This window comes from Pinus tabuliformis, chromosome 4_2 (assembly GCF_031772625.1).
Source record: "Pinus tabuliformis cultivar Carrire ecotype Pingquan chromosome 4_2, CPIR1, whole genome shotgun sequence".
Taxonomy (NCBI): Eukaryota; Viridiplantae; Streptophyta; class Pinopsida; order Pinales; family Pinaceae; genus Pinus; species Pinus tabuliformis.
This window is the reverse complement of record NC_142304.1, coordinates 894,628,047-894,654,628: the sequence shown is the minus strand read 5'-3', so window position 1 is coordinate 894,654,628 and position 26,582 is coordinate 894,628,047. Positions and strand designations below refer to the sequence as shown.

Below are 26,582 nucleotides of genomic sequence, written 5' to 3'. Positions count from 1 at the left end.
AGGATACATAAGGCCAAGTGTGTCTCCTTGGGGAGCACCAGTATTGTTTGTAAAGAAGAAAGATGGAACCCTGAGATTATGCACTGACTACAGACAATTGAACAATGTAACCATCAAGAACAAATACCCATTACCAAGAATTGATGATCTATTTGACCAGTTAAGGGGAGCAACAATATTCTCCAAAATTGACTTGAGTTCAAGCTACCATCAAGTAAGAATCAAGGAGGAGGACATTCATAAGACTACTTTCAGAACAAGATATGGGCACTATGAATTCGTAGTGGTACCCTTTGGGCTTACTAACTACCCTGCCATGTTCATGTGCCTGATGAATGAAGTGTTACAACCGTACTTGGACAACTTTGTCATTGTTTTCGTTGATGATTATTGGTTTAAATTCAAAAACGGAAGAACATGAACAACACCCGGCGGTTATGTTACAATTGTTGAGAGAACATAAGCTCTATGAAAAGCTTGGTAAGTGTGACTTCTTCCAGTCACATGTACACTAATTAGGGAAAATCGTCTCCAAGGAAGGCGCATTGGTTGATCTTGATAAGATCAAAGCTATAAGGGAGTGGCCAACTCCAAAGAACGTGGATGAGATCAAATCATTCATGGGATTGGCAGGATATTACAAGAGATTTATTTGAAATTTCTCCAAAATAAGATATCCCATTACAACTTTACAGATAAAAGGGAAAAGATTTGAGTGAACTACACAATGTGCAGAAACATTTTAACAATTAAAGAAATTGCTCACTAGTGCTCCAATGTTGAGAATCACAGATCCTGACAAGGATTTCATAGTATGTATCGATGCCTGCAAAGAGGGACTCATTGGAGTCTTAATGTAGGAAGGGAAAGTTGTGTGCTATGAGTCCAGAAAATTAAATAAACATGAGGAAAATTATGTGACACATGATTTAGAATTGGTTGCCATCATTCATGCTTTAAAAATGTGGAGGCACTACCTCCTTGGCCGAAAGTTCACACTCATGTCAAACCATAGTGGGCTCAAATATTTGTTTGGGAAATCGAAGTTGATTGTTAGGCAAGCTAGATGGCTGGCCACACTCAATGAACTTGACTTCAATATTAAGTATATAAAGCGCAAGGAAAACAAGGTAGCTGAAGCCTTGAGCAGGGGAATCCAAGTTAATTACTTGGCAAGTGTAAGCTCATATGCAACAAATCTGGAAAAAAAGGATGAAAAGCACTAGTGACTAGGCAGCAGGACAAAACATACCAAAAAGTAAAGGAAAGGTTATGACAAGGCGGTGAGGATGGAGAATACCACCTCACTGAGGACAACTTAGTCAGATTCAAAGGCAAAATCTATGTGCCTAACAGTGATGAGGTAAAAAAGACTGATAATGAGATAATTACATGTTAAGCCCTATTCAGGCCACCCAGGGTATCAAAAGACCCTTACAGCCATTAAAAGATACTACCACTAGCCAAATCTGAAGAAGGAAGTAGTAGACTTTGTGGCAAAATGCATGGAATGCCAGCACCCGGCAGGATTGTTACAACCTATCCCTTTTATAGAATGGAAGTGGGAAGTAATCTCTATGGATTTCATTACAGGATTGCCCAAAACAACTAAGTAGCACGATGCAATCATGGTAGTGGTGGATAAGATTAGCAAGGTAGCTCACTTCGTGGCAGTCAAATCCACCAATTTTGCTAGTGATATAGCACAAATTTTCATAAAAGAGATTGTGAAGCTACATGGCATCCCCAAGAAAATTGTGTCAAATAGAGATGCTAGATTTACTTCTAGGTTTTGGAAGGAACTGTTTGCAGGTTTGGGAACAGAACTAGCATTCAGTACCACCTATCATCCACAAATAGACGGTAAAATAGAGACGACCAATGGATGCATCGCCCCAAGAAATGGGAAGAATATCTTCCACTTGTGGAATTTGAATACAACAATGGGCACCAAGAATCCATAAAGATGAGCCCCTTTGAAGCATTATATGGCAAAAGGTTTAGTACTTATATTAGTTGGAGTGATCCAGTTAACAGGGTTCATGTAGGACCTGATATGCTTAAAGATATGGAACAACAAGTTCAGATCATAAGGCAAAATCTGAAAGTGGCACAGGATAGACAAAAAAGCTATGCAGATAAGCATAGGGTTCACAAAGAGTTCCAAGTGGGAGAACATGTTTATCTGAGAATTAAGCCCAAGAAGAGTTCCCTAAGGATGGGGACATGTGCCAAGTTGGCACCACGGTATTGTGGACCACTTGAAATCCTTGAAAGGGTAAGACCGATAGCATATAGACTGGCTTTACGTCTATCAGTTAGAGCTCATGATGTTTTCCATTTTTCTTTACTTAAAAAGTATATACAATCTTCTAATCATGTGATTGATTGGTTTTTGCTACAGGTGGAACCTGTAGGAGAGTTCCAACCAGAGCCAATGTGCATTTTAGACTGGAGGAGTCTCATGTTCTGGAACTGAGCCATAGAGCAAGTCAAGGTATAGTGAAAGCACTTTGGGTTAGAGGAGGCCACGTGGGAAATGGTTGATGCCATGAAAGTTGATTATCCCTTCTTGTTTGATGGTTAGAGGAAATATGTGTAATTATAAATATTGTATTGAGTTGTGTGTATAAAGCTCCATAAAACAATATGTGTTGCAATTTGACGCTATGTTGCATATGGGAAATTGAACATTGAGGGTGGCATTCCCTCAAGGGGGAGGGATTTGTGACAACCCCACCCAAAATCCTCGTATAAGTTTCATTGTAAATGTATTGTAAATAGTTTGCAACATTTAAAATAATAAAGGGGACTAATTCAAGGGACATAGATTCCAGAGCTGGGGAGGTGGTCGTTTGCTTGGGACGTTACGGTTTCTTGTGCAAAAAAGAAACCTGAAATGCAGGGCATCCATTAAAGGTTTCTTGGTGCATGAATTGATGAAGGAGCTCCTGAAATTAAATGAGATGCAAGAGGAAGTATGCAGGCCCATATTACTTGAGAAGCAACCACAAGAAAAATGACAAAAATTTTATGGAGGGACTACACATTGTAGGCCAGCAAGGACACAGTAGTAATAGTGGATGAGGGAGAGGCCAAGAAAATCTAGAGACATACGATTGAACAGACACATTCAAAAGAGATGAGACGAGGAGATACAGAGATAGATGAAGAGTGGTAATGAGAAGAGGAATCGACAAGAGCTTCCAACAAGTAGCGTTGAAGAGAAGAGAAGAGAAGGGGATTGGCTCTCGATCCCTGGAGGTTGTGGGTTGAGTTGCTAGTCTTTGGAGCCCTGTAATAGCTTGGGGTCCCTGGAGGTTGTGGGTTGAGATAGGATCCCTAGAGCCCTGTAATAGCTTGGGTCCCTGGATGCTATGGGTCGAGACAGAGGTCTTTGAAGCCCTGTAATAGCTTGGGTCCCTGGAGGTTGTGGGTTGGGATGGAATCTCTAGAGCCCTATAAGATCTTGGGTCCCCCAGAGGCTGTGGGTTCAAATAGCAGACTCGGAGCCCTATAACAACTTGGGAAGAGCCCATCATGGAGTCGTAGCAGAGAAAGATCATAATGAAGACTTGTGGTTATTGCCCTAATTGAACAATGGATTTTGGACTCCCTAGAAGGGGGTCAATCAATGTGTGTACACTTGGGGGTGAGGTTGGGCATCTCTGGAGTCCTAGCGTTGACCAAGCAAGTAGTTGTCAATTGGTGGGATTGATGAAAGAAGCCCTTTGGAGTCCCTCATTCAGTGGCAGTTAGTGTGCTAGTCCTAGAAGCAAGCAACCCCCCCAGACTCAGGAATCTGGCTCGGGGGCGACGATTGCAAGTAAGTGCGGTTGTAGTTGTCTACAGTTGGGTGGAGAGTCCTTGTCCCAGACTCAGTTTCCCAACAAGTACAAATATAAGTATCTGTGTATGTCGTTTATCTTCTAATGAATCATGTCGAAGTATTATAGATGATGATTTTGGACTCAGGGACTTCACTTTGTTGATTATACTTGCATATGTGGTACATCTCTATGGGGATAAGTTATTGATATGTATATACATATATGTGTTGATCATATAGATGCATGTGTGTGTGAAAGTTGAAAGCAAGAATGCGCTAAATGATTTCTAATGATAGTCACATAAAATCTGATGCATAATAGGCATCACAACCTGCATGATAACAAAGGCTAAGCCACCACGCCAAGTTGACCCTGGACCTATATACATGTTTAATAGTGTGGAAAGCACCACATAAATAACTTATTACAAAACTTGTTACATGTCATGACCGAACTATGAGAGGTTGGATTACTTGAAAAATAGTGGGTTCTGAAACCCCTTATATTAATATGAAGATTACATGGAAGATCCTTTGCATAGTAGGGTTTATATTCGCTTATATGTCATTTCTGCCATGTTACAAGTTGTGTTGCATGGCAAACAATGCATTAATGGTAAGGGGAGTTTTCCCCTGAACTAGTTGAGTCGCCAGCTTTGCCTGAATGTTCTTCAGCCTGGAATTTTAGCATGTTGGATACCTATTGTTGGCATTGTAGGGTGGTTGTCGAGGCACCCGAAGGCTCCATGTAGTGCCATGGAGCTGCGTGCAGGCTCAACACAGGGTCTAATATCGTCGGTGTGTTGTGGGAGACATAGGAACCTCTTAGGAGTCTGCACCAAGCCTGTGGTAGGTAAGCCACGCAGGAGCGCCTATGCTACCTTGGGTGTCATTCCCTCCTAGTGGGAAGGGAAGACTCCCGGGCCAGGAACCCATTGGAGAATCTATCACCCAAGATCGGAAAGGATAATTTCATAGAAAACCCTGAGCAACCAATGACATCGTCATGAAACTATGAAGCACGTCTGGGAGTCTATCATATTCATGAAATAGAGCTATAGTTAGCAAGATTGGCTCAAGGAAGCTTGTGCAGCGGCAAAGCAGGTAGTCGGGGAGGTTGCAGCAATCTTTGTCTGAGACACTGCGCGATGTAGATCGAGATCCCTTGACCGAGTCATGGTAGAAATGAGGAAGAAGGCCTTGTTGCAGTATAGAGGAGTGAGGCCATGAACTTATAGAAAAATTGTGGGCTAACCTTATCCTTTGGTCAATGAAAACCCTAGTCAATGGAGGGTTCTGATTGGTCGAACCAGATTCCCCCTCACATGATTGGTCAGAATGACGGGGCATAAAATTCGTAGAGCCGGAAATTCGAAGCTCTAGAGCGTTGTGAGAATGAGTTCTTAAAGGGCTCCAGGTTCAAGGGTTCCCGTTTACTAAGTAAAACCAAGTGCAAACCTAGTTGTTGAGGAATCCCTCATTCTCCTTAAACTGGACATATGACGACTCATCGTTAGAGTGGAAATGACATCAACATGATGTCTTGAAGGACACGTGGCAATCACTTTGGGACTTTTGGGTACCCAAGGGAGCCGCACACAGTGACACTTGTGATCAGTGGTTGTCATTGATGTCAACCCAAGCAGCATCAAGCGCTACCCCGATCTTGCAAAGGCATTTTGACTTGAAAAATTACTCTATTTTGAGTCAAGAATCTTCTAGATGGATTCTACTCTTTGAGATGTTTCCGTTGATATATGGCATGCCAAGTAATTCTTCACGGTTTGAGAGATATTCATGTTTGACGTTAGTAACCTAGTTAGTGGGCTAAAACCTTATGGGATTGTGGCATGACACTCATAATTGGTTGTGGTAATTGAATAGTCAATAATTAAAAATCTTTTTTTCTCCTAAAATCCCTCCAACGTTCACTTGTTGAGGACTCTCTCAACTCAAGACATTCATATAAATAATGACCCTCATATTCTCTTCTAGTAGGGATTTTGTGACTTCAAACAGGTCATCATGGAATTTTTGCTATAAATTTGTTTCTGCGAAGCTTTAGAGCTGAGATTAAAACCCATTTGAGCCGAAATCTTGATGAAACCCATGACCGAATTTCAGATGTTGGTTCGCTATATTTTAGGAGATAAGAACTAAGGAAGTTAGGGTTTTTGCAGGCTCCTTAATTCCATGCCAAACAAGCAACGTTGGGAAACTCATCATAACTTTCTCTCTAAGCATTGGATTCAAATTTCGTAAATAGTCATAGAAAGGGGATGGACTATAGTTTTTTGAGTAGCGATTTCAGGGCTAAAGGTCGCAACAGTGACATGGGGAACTTTGTACAAGTTTGCTCTACTAAACCAGTCTATAATCCAGTCATCGTGGGAGATTGGTCATAACTCTTTCTTGAAGAATCCAATCATGATTAGACCTGTGGGGTTGGAAAGAAGACTTAGAGGGCTACTACGAAACGAAATTTCAGACCATGGAGATCCGAAATTACATAGATACAACAGATTCAATATCGATCTCCTCGAAGGCAAGAAAATGCATGCTTTCAAGGATCACTGTAGTAAGGACTACACATCAACAGTCAAGGGTAAGTCTCCTACTGCAAGGTATGTATGATTATTGTTTACATTTGAAATATGAGTATCATCTTTGACATATGTTTTTTCAGGACAATGTAAGTACATACAGGTTCTCGGTTATATCTCTATGTCTCTATATGTCACAATTAGTTTTGATACCACATTTCGAATGTCCTATTCTTGATACTACACATTTGATGCTACATATTCTTGATGCTACACCAAGTCTGCTAAATCTATATGATGTTGTAAGTTCATGTTACTTTTATTGTCATAGTTGATAGAATGGTCTTTGTTGTTGTACTTAGAACTTGGTTCATCACAAGTCTAGGGTCTGTCATCAGTTTTTATTGTATATATACTTAGTCAATTTTGGATATAGTTTTGCATAGAGTCCAGGCATATATCAAGAGTGGGAGTCTTTGTCTACTGCTGCAACAAGTCAAGAACAACAGTGACAAGCACACTTTAGGTACGCATTGTAATTTTAATTTACATTTATTCATTATTATGCACTTACATGTGTTTTGCAGGTAGAGGTAAGTTGAAGGGTATTTTGTTTTGTTTTGGCATTGGTTTCACCGGGCAAATTTTGCATGCAAGTAGAAGAAGATTCAAGTACAACTTCAAGCAAGAATTCAAGAGAAAAAGTATCAAATCAAAGGAATAATTTCAATGGGACATCCTTTGAAGACATGATAACCATCTGTATATTGTGAAGAAGTGTCAAGGCCAAGAGTCATCATTGTAAAGTTGTAAAAGAGTCATTTGTAAAAGTGTCATCATTGGAAGAGTCATTATTGTAAAAGAGTCAGTGTGCCTAGAGTCGAAAAGACATTATTGGGAGGTATAAGAGCCTCTGTTGGGATGATGTCATGGTTGGGTTGCAATTCATAGTGTGATTGGGTGTTCGGTCAAAATCATTGTAAATCATATTGTATCGTGGATTGTTGTCCTTGGTAGGAGAATCCACACTCGTCTCATTTCAGTCATTATAGGGTGGTAGGAGGTACTAGGTTGGTGCATGAAGTCGCCTACAGGTTGGAGCCTGTGAACACTTCAGGTTAGTAGGTTGGTCTAGGATGTTGGGGCATCCATTCAATTGACTACTGAAGAAACCAGGGCATTGGGGCATCCTTCCAATGGGAGTTGGAGAAGAATGTTTTTCTAGAATTCTAGGAAGTTGTTGCTTTCATTTCAGTTGGGGTTGAAGATTAAAGAATTTATTAGAAAAGTGTTTGGTGATTTTTGATTCGAAGGGGGTTTTCCACCTAAAATTCTTGTGTCTATTGTGTTCTTTTATTTACTATTATTACTACATAAACATTAATAATAATTGAAGATTAACTAATGCTTTGAAAAGATTTAAAAGTGCTAATTGCTAAGGAATATTGATTCACCCCCCCTCTCAGTGTTTCCAACAATTGGTATTAGAGCTTGGTTCCTTCAATAGCAGTCTAACAACTGGAAGGAGATCATGGAGTATACTAAGAATAGAGTTCCTTTGTTCAATGGAAATAACTATGCACTTTGGAGTGGAAGAATGTAGGTTCATTTGCTGGTGCAAGGATACAAAGTATGGGAAATCGTTGAAAAAGGCTTCACACCGACCCAAGATGAACAAGGTAAGAAAAATATGGTAATTGATGCAAAGGCTAAAGATCTAATTATCAGTGGGCTTATCGAATAAGTTTATCTTAAGGTATTGAGTTGCAAAACTGCTAACGAGGTATGGGGCAAGCTTGAAAATAAATACGCAGGTGACTCAAAGGTGAAAGAAGCAAAGCTTCAAATTTTCAGGGCAAAATTTGAGCAACTCAAAATGAGGGAAGATGAAGATATTGTTGCATACTTTCAGTGTGTTGATGAAACAAAAAATACATTGGAAGGTTTGGGAGAACCTGTTGAAACGAAAATTGTTGTCCGAAAGATCCTCAAAACCTTTCCAGCAAGATTTAACCCTAAGGTATCTGTCTTGGAAGATAGATCAAATCTAACCAATCTCAGCATAGATGAATTGCATGGAATTCTTACGGCATATGAAATGAGGATTGAAGAAGAGGATGACACATCTCACTTAGAAACAACATTTTCCGCATCCAAGAAGAATAGTAAGGACAAGCAGACTCCGAAAGAAAAAACTTGCAATTGTAAGGATGAGGAAAAGGAAGAAGATGAAGAAGAATTCTTAGATAAAGAGTTTGCCTACTTCACGCGGAAAATGAGAACAGGTACAGGAAAATTCAAAGGTAAACTTCCATTAATATGTTTTGATTGTGGTGAGGTTGGGCATTTTGCAGCCAAATGTCCTCACAAAAATGAATTTGTTACGAAAGGAAAGAAAAGTCCTAGGAAGTTCAAAAAATAAGAAAAGAAGAAATGGTTTAAGAAAAGTTTCTTCTCCAAAGAAGATAGCTCCTCATCCGAAGAAGACAGTGATAATGAAGAAGAATTCAACGGAAGAGTATTGTTTATGGCCAAGCACAATAAGCAAGAGGCACCTGGCGAAGAAGGAGATGAAGAAGAAGAAATGACTGAGGTTGAATTTTAAAACGAAGTAATTAGGGTTATCAAAGAGCTCAAGGCCGAGAAGAAGCACGCCAACACTCTTAAAGATGAATTAAAGACAGAAAGGGAACAGGTCCTAAATCTTAAAATCAAGGTAGAAGAATACAAATGAATTTGAAGAATCGCCCAGGAAAGAATTAAAGGAAAGCAACAAGGAAATAGAAGCATTGGAAGCTGAAATCGTTTCTTTACAAAAGGAAGTAAAAAATGGAAAAACTCTTGAAAACTTTGCCAACAACTCAAAGACTTTGGATGAACTCATCAACAACCAATGATCATGTAGTGACAAGACTGGTCTTGGTTACAAAGAAAAATTCGAAAAGGAGTCAAGTCCTTCTATGACAACTAAAGAAGATGGATATGGAAAATCTACCAAGCAGGTAGATCTCCCAACTAGATCAAGAGGTCAAGGTTCACAGGACGAACCTTGGAAGACAATTCCTCGAAGAAGATTTCCTCTCAAGTATAAACCTATCTTTTATGGTCATTGTTATTCATGTGGAAAGTTTAGACATAGAGCTACAAAATGTCACATGTATGTTTGGAATGAATATAATTATAAGAGATCCTTCAGAAATGGATATTCCAAAACTCAGCATAATATCAACAAATTTGATCATTTGAGAGATGATGTCAAATGTTACAAATGTAACAATTTTGGACATAAGGCTAGGGATTGTGAAGTTCCAGACATGTACAACTATTATTGGCAAAACCTTAGAATAAAATTTGCAGGATCACGTGATAGACACCAAACGAAATCTCTATGAATAACATCGAATGTTTCAAATGTCATAACTATGGACACATAGCTCGTAACTACAAGTACAAGATGGAATCAACCATGAATGAAAGGCTTGATGATGAGAATAAGAAGGTTTGGAAAGGAAAACAGGTACACGATGAACAAGTACAAGATGAGCAAGAAAAGCAAGAAGGCAATAAGGTCCCAACAATTATGCTTTCATGATTTGTAATGGATTGTGAGGAATCAACAACTGCTTCAGTTATTGACTCAAGTCAAGATGGCTCGTTAGATGACTCACTATTTTGAACAATTTGGCATGTTGACTCCTTAATGTTTGTAGAGGAGGAGTCTATGCAGCAGTATATGGCACAAGTCTACGATTCACAGGAAGGTAGTTTGAACAAGATGGCAGTTTCATTACAGGTTAAGAGGAGAAAAACAGTTGAAGGATTACAGGTTATCAGGGACAAGGAAAGATTAGTCTGCAAAGGATATGCACAGTTGAAGGAATCAATTTTGAATAAAAATTTGCTCTCGTTGCCATAATGGAAGCTATCAAGATGTTTCTTGCTTATGCTTGCTCGAGAAAAATCAAGGTCTACCAAATGGATGTTAAGTCAGCTTTTCTAAATGGTGAATTGGAGGAAGAAGTTTACATTGAAAAATTCGAAGGTTTTCTGCTCTCTGACAAAGAAAACTACGTTTGTAGATTAAATAAGGCACTATATGGTCTCAATCAAGCTCCTAGGGCTTGGTATGCTCGTCTTGATAGGTATCTACATCAATAAGGATTCAAGAAAGGAAGAGTTGACAACAATCTCTATGTGAAAGTGGATCAAGATAACCTAATGATTATCAAGGTATATGTGGATGATATAATCTTTAGAAGCAATGATGATAGATTAAGTAAAGAATTTGCAACAAAAATGCAAAGTGAGTTTGAAATGTCTATGCTTGGCGAGCTGACATACTTTTTGGGGCTTCAGATTTCTCAGCATGATAAAGGAATATTCATATATCAAACCAAGTAAATCAAGGAAATGCTCAAAAAATTCCAGATGGAAGATTGCAAGTTAAGCTTAGAAGATCCGTCAAAGGATGTGGACCAAATGTTGTATAGATCCATAACTGGTAGTCTCCTATATGTGACAGCCTCCTGACCTGATGTGATGCAAGCAGTTGGAAAAGTAGCAAGATTCCAAGCAGCACCAAAAGAATCTCATATTATTGTCGTCAAAAGAATTCTTTGATATCTTAAGGGCATAACGGAATATGGTCTATGGTATCGCAAAGGAAATGATCTGGTTATCCAAGCTTATACAGATGCAGATTGGGCATGAAGTGTTGATGATCGTAAGAGTACCAGTGGAGCAACATTCTATCTAGGTGGTTGTCTTGTTTCATGGTTAAGTAAAAAGTAGTCTTCAATCTCGTTATCCACAACAGAAGAAGAATATATCGCGGTAGCAACTTGTTGTACACAAGTTCTCTGGATGAAGCAAACTTTGCAAGATCTTCAAGTCAAGTTTGATGAGCCTATTCCCATATTTTGTGATAACACCAGCGCCATCAGTATCTCCAAGAATCCTGTGATGCATTCCAAAACGAAGCACATTCTGATTAAATATCATTTCGTTAGAGAGCAGGTTGCCAAAAAGAATATCAAGCTTAAATATGTTGGCACAAAGGAACAAATTGCTGATATCTTTACCAAACCGTTACCTCATGAAGCATTTGAGTATCTTTGCCAAAATCTTGGGATTCTCCGAAGTTTTCATTAGACTCTTTCTCTTATCTACTCGAGTGGAAAGGGGGAGTGGAGGTGTGTACAGGTCCGCAGGATGATTGTTTGTTAAGGGGAGTTACCCTTTGCCATTGATGCAAGGGGGAGAGAAGGTAGTAGGAAGAGGTTTCATGATCGCAGGGGGAGTACTTGTGTTGCCATCAATGCCAAAGGGGGAAATTGTTGATCAATGGTTGTCATTGATGTCAACCCAAGCAGCATCAGGGGCTACCCCGATTTTGTAAGAGCATTTTGACTTGACAACTTACTCTATTTTGAGTCAAGGATCTTCTATATGGATTCTAATCGTCGAGATGTTACCATTGATATATTACGCGCCAAGTAATTCTTCACAGTTTGAGAGATATTCATGTTTGAAGTTAGTAACCCCAGTTAGTGGGCTAAAACCCTATGGGGTTGTGGCATGGCACTCATAATTGGTTGTGGTCATTGAATAGTCAATAATTAATAAATATTTTTTGCTCCTAAAATCCCCCAACGTTCACTTGTTGAGGACCCTCTCAACTCAAGACATTCATATAAATAATCACCCTCATATCCTCCTCTAGTAGGGATTTTGTGGCTTCAAACAGGCCATTGTGGCATTTTCGCTATAACTTTTTTTTCTGCGAAGCTTTAGATGCTGAAATCATTTGAGCCGAAATCTTGATGAAACTCGTGACCGAATTTAAGATCTTGGTTCGCTATATTTTCGGGTTTTTGCAGGCTCCCGAATTCCATGTCAAACAAGCGACATTAGGAAAATCATCATAACTTTCTATCTAAGCATTGGATTCAAATTTCGTAAATAGTCACAGAAAGAGGACAGACTATAGTTTGTTGAGTAGCGTTTTAAGGGTTGAAGGTCACAACAGTGACATTTGGAACTTCGTACAAGTTCGCTTTACTGAATCAGTCTATAATCAGGTCATTGTGGGACATTGGGCATAACTCTTCCTTGAAGAATCCAATCTTGATCAGAGCTGTGGGGTTGGAAAGAGGACTCAGAGGGCTACCACAAGACGAAATTCTAGACCCTGGAGATCCGAAATTACATAGATACAACAGATTCAATATCAAGCTCCTAGAAGGCAAGAAAAAGCATGCATTCAAGGATCACTGCAGTAAGGACCACACATCAACAATCAAGGGTAAGTCTCCTACAACAAGGTATGTATGATTAGTGTTTAGATTTGAAATATGAGTATCATCTCTAACATATGTTTTTGCAGGACAACGGAAGTACATATAGGGTCTCGCTTATATCTCTGTCTCTATATGTCACAATTTGTTTTGATACCACATTTCAGATGTCCTATTCTTGATACTACACATTTGATGCTACATATTCTTGATGCTACACTAAGTCTACTCAATCTATGTGATGGTGTAAGTTCATGTTACTTGTCTTGTCATAGTTGATAGAATGGTCTCTTTTGTTGTACTTAGAACTTGGTCCATCACAAGTCTAGGGTTTGGCATCAGTTTTTATTGTATATAAGTTTAGGTCAGTTTTGGATATAGTCTTGCATAGAGTCTAAGCCTATATCAAGAGCGAGAGTTTTTGTCTATTGCTGCAACAAGTCAAGAACAAAAGTGACAAGCACACTTCAAGTACACGTTGTAATTTTAATTTGTATTTTTCATTATTATGCACTTACATGTGTTTTGCAGGCAGAGGTAAGTTGAAGAGTATTTTGTTTTGTTTTGGGATTGGTTTTGCTGGGCAAATTTTGCATGTAGGTAGAAGAAGATTCAAGTACAACTTCAAGCAAGAATTCAAGAGTAGAAGTATCAAATCATAGGAAGCATTGCAGTGGGACATCCTTTGAAGGCATGACAACCATCCGTATATTGTGAAGAAGTGTCAAGGCCAAGAGTCATCATTGTAACGTTGTAAAAGTGTCATCATTGGAAGAGTCATTATTGTAAAAGAGTCAGTCTACCTAGAGTCGAAAAGGCATTATTAGGAGGTATATGAGTCTCTGTTGGGATGATGTCATGGTTGGGTTGCAAGTCATAGTGTGATTGGGTGTTCGGTCAAAATCATTGTAAATCATATTGTATCGTGGATTGTTGTCCCTAGTACAAGAATCCACACTCTTGTCTCATTTAAGTCATTATAGGTTAGCAGGGAGGTGCTAGGTTGGTGCATGAAGTCGCCTACAGGTTGGAGTCTGTGAACACTTCAAGGTGGTAGGTTGGTCTAGGATGTTGGGGCATCCATTCAGTTGACTACTGAAGAAACCAGGGCGTTGGGGCGTCCTTCTAGTGGGAGCTGGAGAAAAATGCTTTTCTAGAATTCTAGGAAGCATTTCAATTGGGTCTGAAGATTAAAGAATTTATTATAAAAGCATTCAATGGTTTTTGACCCGGAGGGCGGTTTTCCACCTAAAATTCTTGTGTCTACTGTGTTATTTTATTTATTGTTATTACTGCATAAACATTAATAATAATTGAAGATTAACTGCTCTGAAAATATTTAAAAGTGCTAATTGCTAAGGAATGTTGATTCACCCCCCTCTCAATATTTCCAACAACTTGGACCTCTCGCAGGTTGACACGTGGTGTGGATGACATCGACATGATGTCACCCGGACAATGATTAGACCCTGGAGGTCAGAAACCTTGTAAACGCATGGTTGATTATACCAGGGAACCACAAATACCAAGGATTGTCAGTTGACGACGAACTGGTTGATAGAGAACTTCTCTGTCACTTGGGGCCATTAACTCGAAAGTAGTCAGATATAGGCATCGGGATTGTGGGACCCACAAGAGCAACGACGAATAGCGTCTGGAGTGTCATGTGGCATCCTGGAACACCGAAAGCCTACAACCATCACCAAAAACAATATAGGAAGGTCAAATTCCAAGGGGGGTGTCTTAAGTTGAGAGTTGAGACGTCATGAGGGCCCCGAAGTTGCGACACGTCAACCAAAAGATCGAAATTCCAGAGGGGACTCTGAATTGCAATCTCAAGGTGCATTGGGGTCCTGAAGCCCTACCGAATTAGTCAGTGGAGAATTATTTATTATTATTACCCCATCCCTCAAATGTGAAACGAAGGGGTCAGATATGTTACATTAGTCCTGCAACCTTGGATTGCAACTTCGACTTGCAATTCTCGACCCTTGCTGCAAAAACCCTAGTTCACACGTGTGGCTAAAAGATGGATGAATTTGTCTCTTTTCTCCTTCGCTTGACTTAATTTCTCTTCCTTGTCAACTCGATTTGTAAAGGAGACGTTTCTTGACCCAAAACTCAGCTCTTGATGATGACTGCAATATTTATATTTCTGTCGGAGTAGATGATGCCCTATTCCTCTCACACGCGTGAACAATTTGAGCCCAAAAACAGTCCAAAACTTCATTTTTCCTTGTCCTCTCCTTTGCCAAGAATCTTAGCTTCTTTTTCGTCGTCTATCCTTTCTTGATTGATTGGTAAGTGCTTTCCAAGTGAGGTTGAGGTCACTTATATATAGGCTTCTTCCAGATCCCTAATGAGATGACTTGTCCTCTTTTAGTAGGTCGATGTCTCCTTGAAGGCTGATTTGTTGCTTGTATGATTGACAAGGTCTTGGAGGGTCTTTGAGTCTAAATCTAACTCAAATAAAAATTTTCTTTACAATATGTAACATGCCCAAAAGGGTCTTGCATACATGACAATGATTCAATTGACTTGTAGACTCCATAACAAGCCCCAGGAGCACTCAATGGGTGTTTGTCCTATAAATCAAATAAACTTGAGCATGAAACCCATGCCTCAAGAATGACAACAATAATACTATTTTTCTTTTTACATCAAATACATAAAATCATGATTACATATGTCATTATGAAGACCAAACCTAGTTACATATTTCAACAATCGGCTGCACCGGTTTTCCCTTCAGGTTTTTTCCGGGGATGTTAGTTTAAAAATATTACTGTCTTTTTTATTGTGTGTACATCTATTTTCTCAGTTCTAACATTTTATTTAGCTTCCGCGGAATTTAATTGTGAAGAATTGCAATATAAATTATTAGTTATTTGCCATAATAAATAAACTGCATAATTAATCAATTAGAAAAATAAATTTCAGTTACTGCAATTTAAGGAATTTTCACAAACACCCCTACTCTATAATAATCACTTGATGCTCAAACTAATGAAGAATTTAATCATCCATGAGCATGCCAAAGAGACACATTTCCAATTCATCAAACAATATGGAGAGAATGGATTTATTAAACTAGTGTTATTTCACCAAAGACCAAATTGCAAGCATTTTTACCCAATCTTGGGATACTGGAAAAAAGTGTCAAATTTCAATGTAAACCTGTAATAGTTAGTTAAAAGACCATCAAGGAAAGGTATTAAAGTTAATGTCAAATTATAATGACCAATTAAATATTTCATACAGTTATTAATAAAATCAATTCCATTTTAAATTATTTTTAGCTTTAAGCTTTACTCCACTTTAATGTGTCATCATTTTTTCTATGGAATTGAATATGTACTTCTCTCATACCTAGATAATGCAGCCTTTCTACTCAATATGGTAGAACTGTATGGAGAGTGGCAAGCAGTAATAAGGGTATGAATCAGAAGTATGCCTTTCGCCTTTCTCCTCGTGTTTTTCTATCATTCACAAATTCCAGGGAAAAATCTCCCCCCATCTGCACCAAATGAAAGACGATTGTAGGCCAGTGGGGTGGGGAAAAGTCGGGTCAAAGGTTATTTACCAATCGGCTGATCCAACCTCCTGGATGTCAACTTTTTACATATTTCATTACAAACCTGAAAGAGTCGAGCCAGAGGTAACGCTCTGGATAGAAATTTTTGTTTCCACTTAACTGATAAAGGACTTTGTAGATAGAAGGGTAATGTAAAGCTTGTGTAAGACATGTGAAAGACAACCTCCAGAATGCTTTGTTTATTTGTAAAGATACCATGACAACATTTCTAAATTTAGATTTCAACCTTACAATATACTTAAACCATTAACTTCATTGACTTTTTCCAATTTCATAAGATGCAGCCATGACATTACAAATGTTGATTTTCCTTCTTTTTATGCACACTCTTGTTTTTCTTGTTTTTGCAGAAAGAGGAGTGTGCATACTAAATCTACAATCTGAACCTTAATTTTAATATCTCTTGCCATCCGTATACCTGGTAGCATAGCATTGCCATTACAATTCATTTTAAAACATGAATTGAAAGGTTAAGATTTGAAACCATTCAAGCAATTGACAATAATGTCATATACCTCTTTGATGCTCGCAGTTATGCCCAGTGGAACCTCAGCAACGTTTCTCAAAGGAACTTCAATCAACCAAAGGGCTTTAAAAAATAGCAGCAGCTAACTACATCTGAAACTAAGGGAAAGATCCCTTGTCAAATGCTGGTAATTTTTTTCCGGAATATCACAATTCACATATAACATACACAGATAAACAGAAAGCTCTCGTTGCTGATATTTATCATTTACTTTCATGTTCTTGATGCCTGAATTGCTGGTAATTCCATGCCATAACTGTCTGAATTGTCTCCAAGAATCTCAGCGCGTATCCTCATAAGCAGCCTTCCAAGGTGATTCATACCTTCTCCTTCTCGACCACCTCCCCAGAAGAGGTCATGAGGAGAAGCTTCAACTAGAACAGATCCCGCAGTTGAAACTAAAAGCGAAGACAAATGAGAATAGGTGGAAAACTTGGACTTTAAAGCCCTGTACATAATATCAACCTTAACAGAGCCCCAATTGTGCCGTACCTGCATCACTAAATGAAAAATGCTGTTAAAGAAACATAGTAAAAATCATAAGAAATCAAAAAGTAACATCATAGATGGAACAAGTTTACAAAGCAAAGTGGAGCTGTCATCAGGAACAGAGACCCACTAAACAAATCCTTTATATAGAATGTGGAAAACTTAGATTCCAGATTGCTGTCTGTATCTTTACAAAACTGAAACATAGCAGGATAAACCTTTCAATAAGGAAATTTTGTTCACAAATTCTCTCATGAACAATCAAGTCATATGACGTAGTCCCACAAGGACAACGGTATTTACTTCTATGTTTCTTCTCTTACGCAAACCACTTATTCAAAAAGTAAGTCCTTATTTAAAACAAGTAATAAAGCAATCTAATCTCTTCTTTTGTGTCTTCAACAAATAAAGCAATCTCTTTTCTTGTTTCTCTAACTAATAAAGCAATCTAATCTCTTTTTTTATTTCTGCAGAGCACTACGGATGCACTGGGCATTGAAGCCAAAATGATTTTATAACATCATAAATTACAACAAAGCATGATAACCCTGTATACACACAATGTACAACAAATATGGGTGTGGAGTATAACTCTCCCAAAATTATAATAATGATTAATTGCACAACTCTTTAAATATTAGGAGAAGAAATTCAAAGAACCTACTACATCCTAGTAGGATGATCATAAATCAATGTGTAAAAATAACTCTATTGACCTCTTATATTTACTAGTTCTCATTCATTGCCCATGTAAGGCCACTCCTAGAGTGACCTACCATTTACATATCAATTTTACCCTAGTATACCTCATTAGGAATCTAGGATAATTACCTATATCACATAGTGCCCCATTTTGAAAATAGTAGATTATTTTATACAGGATGAAACCAAGTAATAGGATCTTCTTAGAATTTTGCTTTTTCGTTTCTATTGTTAATTATCGATACCATCCCTAATAGATTCTTTCCGATGTCAATTTTTAATATTATGGAGTTGCATCATCTTTTTCTTTGATTTTATGCATTGTTATAACTTCACCAATTTTTTTGTAGCTATTGATCCTTGATAATAGCTTGTTACATAATCGTTCTTTGCTCTCACATTCCATGAATGTTAGTGACTTTGCCCTAGGCTCCCTTGGAAGTGTTGATGTGCACCTCTTCCTCTTCAATGTGCAACTCCCCCCTTTTTTAACACTATCTTGGTAATGAGGATGTTGGTATCGTTTCACAATTGTAGAATTTTATTTTTTGTCTTCTCACTTATCTTTAATCTTTTTTTCTAACTTCTTAACTCGTTCTATCTTCTGCGCCCTAGGTCCCCTTGCAAGTGTTGATGTGCACGTCCTTTTCAATGTTAAGGTATTCCAGGTAAACTTGACTCGGTCATAGAGTCAATTTACCATTGGCAGTTTTCAGGCTCCATGTTTTGATAACCCATGATTTTTCCCAAGGAATTTTTATGTAATGTAGCCTATTAAAAGTGTGAAGACTCCACTGTAATTTTCCTTTGGGCCAGGAATAGTAGATCCATTATTCAACTGGTTTTCCCGCAAGGGTTTGCATGGTAAATATATTGTCTCCATGTTGTTAATGTTAATGTGTTTATGATGTATTTAATTATCTCTTATTTCTATTAGTAACTAGTATCAGAGTCATGGTTATTGCGATAGAAAATATGTGTGAAGCAAATTACTTGTTGATTGTTGCATGATAAGAAATATTTGTGGCAGAATCCACCTAGTGATCGAGGTGAAGAGGGAGCAAAGACCATGCAAGGAAAGATCATGAGTTTTGACTCAAGAGGAGCATTTGATATTCATTGTTGAACTTCACATGGGTCAGCAAAGGAAGTGTACAAAAGTAGACTTGCTGCCATTGTTACTGCAAATTTAAATAAGAGGGATATGAGGTCAAGTTGAAGCTGCAAAACAAGAGCAAGAGCAACAAGCAGGGGTGTGAAAATGCACCTTGAATTCCAAGATTTAGAGCCTAATGAAATGTTGTTGCTAAGAAACCAAGAGTTGAGAAAAGTGGTTTAGTGGGTTGTTGGGATAGATCTGTGGGATATCATGTGGATCTGGAAAGTGCAAATGGTGTTGGAAGAGTTAGAAACTCAAAAGGCAAAAAATATTTTTTTACTTTCATGACAATTTGTGATAATTTTAAATTATGTTGTCTTCTTTTATCTTCTCTTCATCAAGCAACTATCAAATCAAAAGGAACATGAAGATCACATGAACAATAGAACACCATACGTAGGCTCTCAGCCAGGGCAAAACCTATTTTCTAGGGGAAATCCCAATCAAACTCTTCTTCTATTATAGAACCAAATCAAAATGAGACAACCAGTACTTGATAAGGACTTCCACCATACACCAAGTCAACCCTCAAAAATATCTTCTTTCAAAAGAGTCAAAGTCTTTCTTCAAAGTCTTCTTTCAGATGTATCCTTTGCAGAGTCAAAGTCTTCCTTCAAAGTTTTTCCAAAAGTCAAAGTCTTCCTTAAAAGAGTCAATGTCTTCTCCTTCTGAAGAGTCAAAGTCTTTCCTTTTGATGGTTAGTTTAACAAGTCAAGGTCTTCCTTCAAAGAATCAAAGTCAACGAGTCAAAGAGCCTTTCTGCAACTTGACAAAAATTTTGGCTTCCCACTTCGGGTATGCAACTCGACCTGCAGTCTTCAGTCCTGCAATTCACACAAATCCCAAGAAAATTTCTCATGTGTGAGATAGATTAGGTCAGAATTAGGGTTTTTTCTTTCTTGCTTGGATTCTTCTCCTTTCTTCTAGTCTTCGCTCTTGATTTCCTTTTGTTTTGGGTGCAAATCGAACTTAGAGTGATTGATGCCATAATAGGTCGAGTTCTCCTCTAATATATTCTCATCTTGAGTGATCGGATGGGCTTCTTTTGGGCCGACTTCACTAGCAGGGATGACTTGGTGTTGGGAGTCCAAAAATGACACTTTAAAAAAGAAATTAAATATTTCTTACTGGTACAATATGCCATAAGGGTCTTGTTGCACACTTTTTGTCAAAGGAAGTAGATATGCCAAAAAAAAATCAAAGGATCAGTTCATCAGTCATCAATTTATTGAGTCATTGTAAAACCATTCTGCAAATTTATAATGTAAATGATGCTAGTAAGACCGTGTATGTATGTAACAACCTAGGTAAGCATATTATTTTAGCAAGAGTTTCATCCTAGGAGGTTTTTTGTCTCACTGACTCATTTGTATTTCTAAACACGGATGGTCGGCAGAGCTTTTCCCTCCAACCTCACCCTAAAGCACAGATAGAATTCTTCGTCAATGTCTTAGGTGAGTCCTATTGTTTTAGTCGAGTCTATGTAAAAGTGGTTTGAGAATAAATTAAGCTAATTGGCTAAATTACTTTATTACAAATCACTTGGTCCACTAGATCATATTGTGTCGCAGAATTAGGTGTGTAATTTGAGGGTCTATACCGAATGGGTGTTCCCCCTTTGAAAATTGAATTGTAATTATCTTATATAAAAAATATTTTAGTGCATGGTCCCTCGTACTTGGACACCATGACTAAAATATTAGAGGGTGAAAACTATTATTAATCCCCTCAAATGTCAATTAATTAAATTTTCTAGCAAAAAATAAATTAAAATCCTAAGCCAAAAATTTAATTAATTAGAGTCAAAATTAAAGTCTTAAAGAAATTAAATTCTCCAATGTTGGAATTTCTAAGTCTAACTGTTAGAAATCCTTCCTGTACTTTCAGATTTATTTTTTCCTACTTGTTCTGTTAATTAACAAGTTATTTACCATGTAAATACTGAAAATAAATACAAGTACAGACTCAACACATACAGATCATCAATTGAAGGAAAAAAAAAAAGCAACAAGTGACACCGTTATTTTTGGACTAATGTCCCCAGAAAAACCCAATGCAGGAAAACTGGTGCAACTATCTGAGGGTTTTATTATTAAGCAGTTTCAGAATACAATTTGGGTGCCAGAAATGGCTCACCCAACAGAGAATTCCCTCGGCAGTAGTACCTCTCAGTCAGAGACAGGTATCAGCCCCAATCTGCCCCACGAAATCTCCCAGCGTCAACCTCTAAGGTCTACATTAGCCTCTCTGGCCCAGTGGCTGCCCAGTGTCAGCCTCTCTGGCCCAGCGTTAGCCTTTCTGGGCTCTACGTCAGCCTCTGGAGCCTCTACGTCTCTCACACTGGCCCTCCGCAGGCTCTACACAGCTCCTGGCTGCCTCTGCGTGGCCTCTAGCTGGCTCTGCGTCAACCCTCTCTCGACTTTTGCATTGATGCTTCCGGTACTATCTTTGCCTATCTGCTACCACATTCACTGCCCCTCAGCTGCAACTCTAATCACTCCTTCGATTTCCTCAGCAAGCCCTGCCCCAGAAAATCGAATTCTTGATCAACTCGCTGTGTTCTCCAAATGACCCTCAAGCCTCCTCTTATACATTTCTCGTTGACATTTCAGTGGTCGAGATTAAGTCCCTAATCAAGGGATAATATTAGATCTGCCTTGATCCATGACTTTTGGACCATTCTAACTCAGTTTTATATTAATTCACATTAATATTTTATTTTCCCTAAGTTTAGACTTAAGGACTCCCTTCAAAATATTAATTATTTTAATATCTCCCAAATTGGTTAGATTCTGCCCAAACCATTCCTCGGTATTGGAGATCTCATGTGCTTTAGCCTGTCCACCAATTTTCGTGGCTAGATCACATCCGATGCCCCAAATCAACACTCCCTCTTAGCAAGGACTGTGTTCTAGTAATACTCCTCACTAAGCATCACCCTGATCATCCGACATCGGTCCCTGTGCTGATGCTAGGCTCGCTGCCCAACATCCTCTGCACTGATGCATCATGTACTACTACCCATGGCCCTGCCACTGCCACTACCACTGCTGCATATGTACGACAACTCCCTCTGCATTCATGTTGCTGCCCATGGCCCTGCCATTGCCATTGCTGCATCTGCATTGCAACCCCTCTCATCATGTTGCATCGTGCTACCCATAGCACTGCCACTACTAACTACAGCACTACAACTCAATTACTGAGACGTAAGTAACTGATCTCCCAACTCTGGCATTTCCGTTAGGCTAGAAACACTCCCGATGCTGAAGCTCCCTCTGTCACTGAAAAGTGCTCCCTCTTTGACCTCTGCGCTGTTGCAACAACTTTGTGCATCTCGTACTGCTGCCTCATGCTATCCTGGGACTCCTGCACTGTAGCTCCCTTTGTCGCTCCATCCGCATCCGTTTCTACCGACATCCGCTAGTCCTGCTACTCCTCTTCATAGCAAGGTATAATCCAAGAGGTTGGGTACCTCGAGGATCCTGCCCCTCATTGCCTGTAGTCCGTCTGACTACAGCTTGATGTCTCCCCACTTCCTCTCAAGTGGCGTATGAGCACTCATGGCACAGTCATTATCTATCTCCACTTCTTTCTCCGCTCTTGCTGGCGCAACCTTGGTCTCAGAAGCCTCTCCCTTGCTCTTCTTCTTCGGACGCCGACTCGCATAGTGACCCAGTTCCCCATAGTGGAAGCATTTGACCTTGGAGAGGTCCTTCTGTTTCTCCTGCTTTCCCTCAGATGCTGGGGCAGCATTCTCCTCTTCCTCCTTCTTGATTTTGACCCCATTGCCGCTGCTTCCTGCCTTGGTTAGCCTTCTAATCTCTTCTTGATGAAGAGCCGCCCACAGTTCCTCCCAATCTGGAAGGGTCGACCTGTCCAGTATGCTTTGGACAAATACCTCCCAATCCTCTAAGATTGCGTTCAATGCAGTCCTCACCATCATCTCCTCATTCGGCGTGGCCCCTATGGAAGTCAGCTAATCTCGGATCTCCTTCAATTGACCGAGGAAGGTGTCTATCTGTTCTCCCTTCTACATCTGGTATGACCGCAACTGATTTTCTAGTAGCATCTTCCTCTGCATGGAAGTATGCTGATACAATTTCGTCAGGGCCTCCCACATCGCATTTGTCATGTCCTTTTCGGCAATATGTGGTACTACATGGTCCTTGACCCCGTCAAGGATGATGCTCTTGGCCCTCGCCATTGCCTCTTGGTACTTTTCGTTCTTAGCCGGGTCAACTGGGATTGCTATCGTGTTCAAGGCGAAGTGCTTGAGACGATTCCTGTCTAGAACGGACAAGATCCTGGCCTTCCAGACTACGAAGTTTGAGGCTTCGTCCAATCTGTCCTGATCTCTTACCCCATTCATTGCCATTTCGCTGCTCACTCTTCCGAGTCTCTCTACTTCCCTCCAGGAAGTTCTCGGTGTGATTCCCTCTGAGTCTCGATTTCCCTCCTGGAAACCCCTCTGCTAATGTCGAGATGCCCCCAGTCCGATCGTTAGTGCAGTTGCACCACTGATCCAGATTTCTTGGCTATAAATCCTCGACAGCAACTCCCTCCTCCTTGGTCTTGTCTTGTTAGGCACTGTTCTGACCACAATACCCCACCAGCTTCACTCCGCAACTTACCCACAGCCTCCTATGCCCCAACAAACAAAAGGTTAGAGCTTCTAAGCCCTGCGCAATCCCGACACCAGCAAAAGCCGCACCTCCTGGCCACGGGTGTCAATCCTTCCTCACTGAGAAAGATGACCGAGCACTGCGTAGGTCAGGTTTGCTCCTCTCTTCCACTGTGCTGATCCTCTTCCCGACTCGAACTGATGACGCAGACACTGTGTCACCCCTTCCTTGTTGTTTTTCCACTAGGAACAACTTCTGTCACTTGGGACAACTATTTCTGTTGTTGATGCTATGCTCGGCCGATGCCTTAAGTTATCCTATGATCTGCAACCATGCTCTAATACCATGTTGGAATTTCTAAGTCTAACTCTTAGAAATCCTTCCTGTACTTTCTGATTTATTTCTTCCTACTTGTTTTGTTAATTAACAAGTTATTTTACCATGTAAATACTGAAAATAAATACAAGTACAGTCTCAACACACACAGATCATCAACTGAAGGAAAAAAACAAGCACACAAGTGACACCGATATTTTTGGACTAATATCCCCGGAAAAATCCAATGCGAGAAAACCGATGCAACTATCTGAGGGTTTTATTATTAAGCAGTTTCAGAGTACAATCTGGATGCCAGAAATGGCTCACCCAACAGAGAATGCCCTCGACAGTAGTACCTCTCAGTGGGAGACAAATATCGGCCCCAATCTGCCCCACGAAATCTCCGAGTGGCAACCTCTAGTTTCTGCGTCAGCCTCTCTGGCCTCTGCATCAGCCTCTAGAGCCTTTGCGTCTCCCATGCTGGCCCTGCTCAAGCTCTGCGTGGCCTCTCGTTGCTTCTGCGTGGCCTCTAGCTGGCTCTGCGTCAACCCTCTCCCGGCTTCTGCGTTGATGCTCCCGGTACTATCTCTGCCTCTCTGCTACTGTATTCACTGCCCCTCAGCTGCAACTCTGATCACTCCTTCGATTTTCTCAGCAAGCCCTGCCCAAAAAATCGAATTCTTGATCAACTCGGTGTGTTCTCCAAGTGACCCTCAAGCCTCCTCTTATACTTTTCTCGTTGACATTTCAATGGCTGAGATTAAGTCCCTAATCAACGGCTAAAATTAGATTTGCTTTGATCCATGACTTTGGACCATTCTAACTCAGTTTTATATTAATTCACATTAATATTTTATTTTCCCTAAGTTTAGACTTAGGGACTCCATTAAAAATATTAATTATTTTAATATCTCCCAAACTGGTTAGATTCCGCCCAAACCATTTCTGGGTATTGGAGATCTCATGTGCTTTAGCCTCTCCACCAATTTTCGTGGCTAGATCGCATCCGATGCTACCCCAAATCAACATTCAAGTGGAAAAATTCGTGGGTATCAAAGAAATTAATTTTTGGAGGTCCCCCACCAAGGAAATATTGCAAATTTCAAAACAAATTGGACCCTTGGACCGTGTTGGTTAAGTCAAAGTCGATTTTTTGAGGAAATTGACTCAAAATAATTAATTTTGAGCTAATAAAAAATGGGTTAAATGAGAAGTTCGAAAATTTCTCAAAAACAGTGGAGATTAAGACATGATCAAATATTTTTCGACACCCGATATTATTTTGACAAGGATCAAGCGAACTTTTTCCACTTGGAGGATTTATTTATAAATTAAGAGTCATTTGTGTCTTAATCCATTAGATGTTTGGCTAAGAAAATTTTGCAAAAAAATTGATGTAACCCTACTGTCCCGCTAGGAACATTATTTGGATCATCATAAAGACTTTGGGGTGCAGTTCATAGTGTTTATTGTCTACTGATTTATGGCACGTGCTAGGTACGGGCATTCCTATATTTTGCTTAAGTATTTTTTGAAATTTGTTTTTCATTAGATGGGGATAAGATCATTCTATTGGTAGATTTTGGGTTTATCTTAGTTGATCTGATTCGCCATATGTCTAACAAGCTTTCTTGAAGAAAATATATAGTGTTTGTGTTAATTTGGGGTAGCATCGGATGTGCTCTAGGCCTCAAATTTTGCAAGGAGGCTTGGGCACATGTATTCCAAAGAACCCTTAAAGCGTTTTGGGAAATTCCACCTAGAAACAATTTTATTAAAATAATTTTATTTTTTTAATGGGCCCCTAAGTCTAAACTTAGAAAATTAAAAATATTAATGGGTATTAATCTAATTGTGGGTGTAACTTCTAGAAGAAGACGAGGATCAATTTAAAATGATTTTAGCCATTGATTAGATTTTAATCTAGGTCATTGAATGTCAATGAGAAGATTATTTAAGGAAGCTTGAGGGTCATTTGGAAAACACACTTAGAGATCAAAAGATCGAATTTCTGAAGTGAAAAGTTCTCAGGAGGAAATTCTGATCGAGTAGATTTCTTGCAGTGAGGGGTAGTGAGTATCTGGAAGAAGGAAGTTTTCCTGGGCCGAAGAGTACGAGGCAAAGAGAGGGCAGAACGACATCTAGAGAGAGGCAGACACTGACCCACGCAAAGCTGACGCAGTGGTAGCGTAGGCCTTAGAGGGAAATCGAATTCTTGCTGAGGAAATCGAGTTTCAATAGCTGGGAGTCAGGGTGTGATATAGGGAGGCAAAGATTCGGATTTTTCAGCCAGCAGAGGGTCCAGAGAAGGAGTAACATGATACCCAACAGGGGTGATGCAGGAACTGCGTGGGAGTGATGCAGTTCTGCACAGAGGGTACGTAGAGGCTCTAGTTCAGTGTGATCAAATTTAGATTCTCCTAGTGACAGGGTGAGAGCACTTCACCATTCGTTTTGTCCAGTTTCTCTCTGTATTGGATTGCTAGTTGAGCATCTAAGA

General features: G+C 39.5%; 2 protein-coding genes across 3 annotated transcripts in view; one reads left to right on the top strand and one right to left on the bottom strand.

The window, feature by feature from the left end:
- The first annotated feature begins 1,628 nt into the window (after nt 1-1,628).
- On the top strand, nt 1,629-2,479 carry LOC149172582 (uncharacterized). The gene is made up of 3 exons (XM_089426381.1): nt 1,629-1,863; nt 2,031-2,278; nt 2,405-2,479. The coding sequence occupies exons 1-3, from the start codon at nt 1,629-1,631 to the stop codon at nt 2,477-2,479; spliced, it is 558 nt and encodes a 185-aa protein (XP_089282507.1).
- A 14,022-nt stretch (nt 2,480-16,501) lies between these two features.
- Nucleotides 16,502-26,582, bottom strand: part of LOC149172581 (riboflavin biosynthesis protein PYRR, chloroplastic-like) — a 374,041-nt gene continuing 363,960 nt past the window's right edge. The window contains exon 9 of one of the 2 annotated variants that reach the window (XM_089424346.1): nt 16,502-17,281. In XM_089424346.1, the coding sequence (XP_089280472.1) occupies nt 17,003-17,281 (279 nt within the window). In that variant the 3' untranslated portion in view covers nt 16,502-17,002. Of the gene's footprint in view, nt 17,290-26,582 lie in introns of both variants that reach the window. The other variant, XM_089424347.1, reaches the window with a different exon arrangement.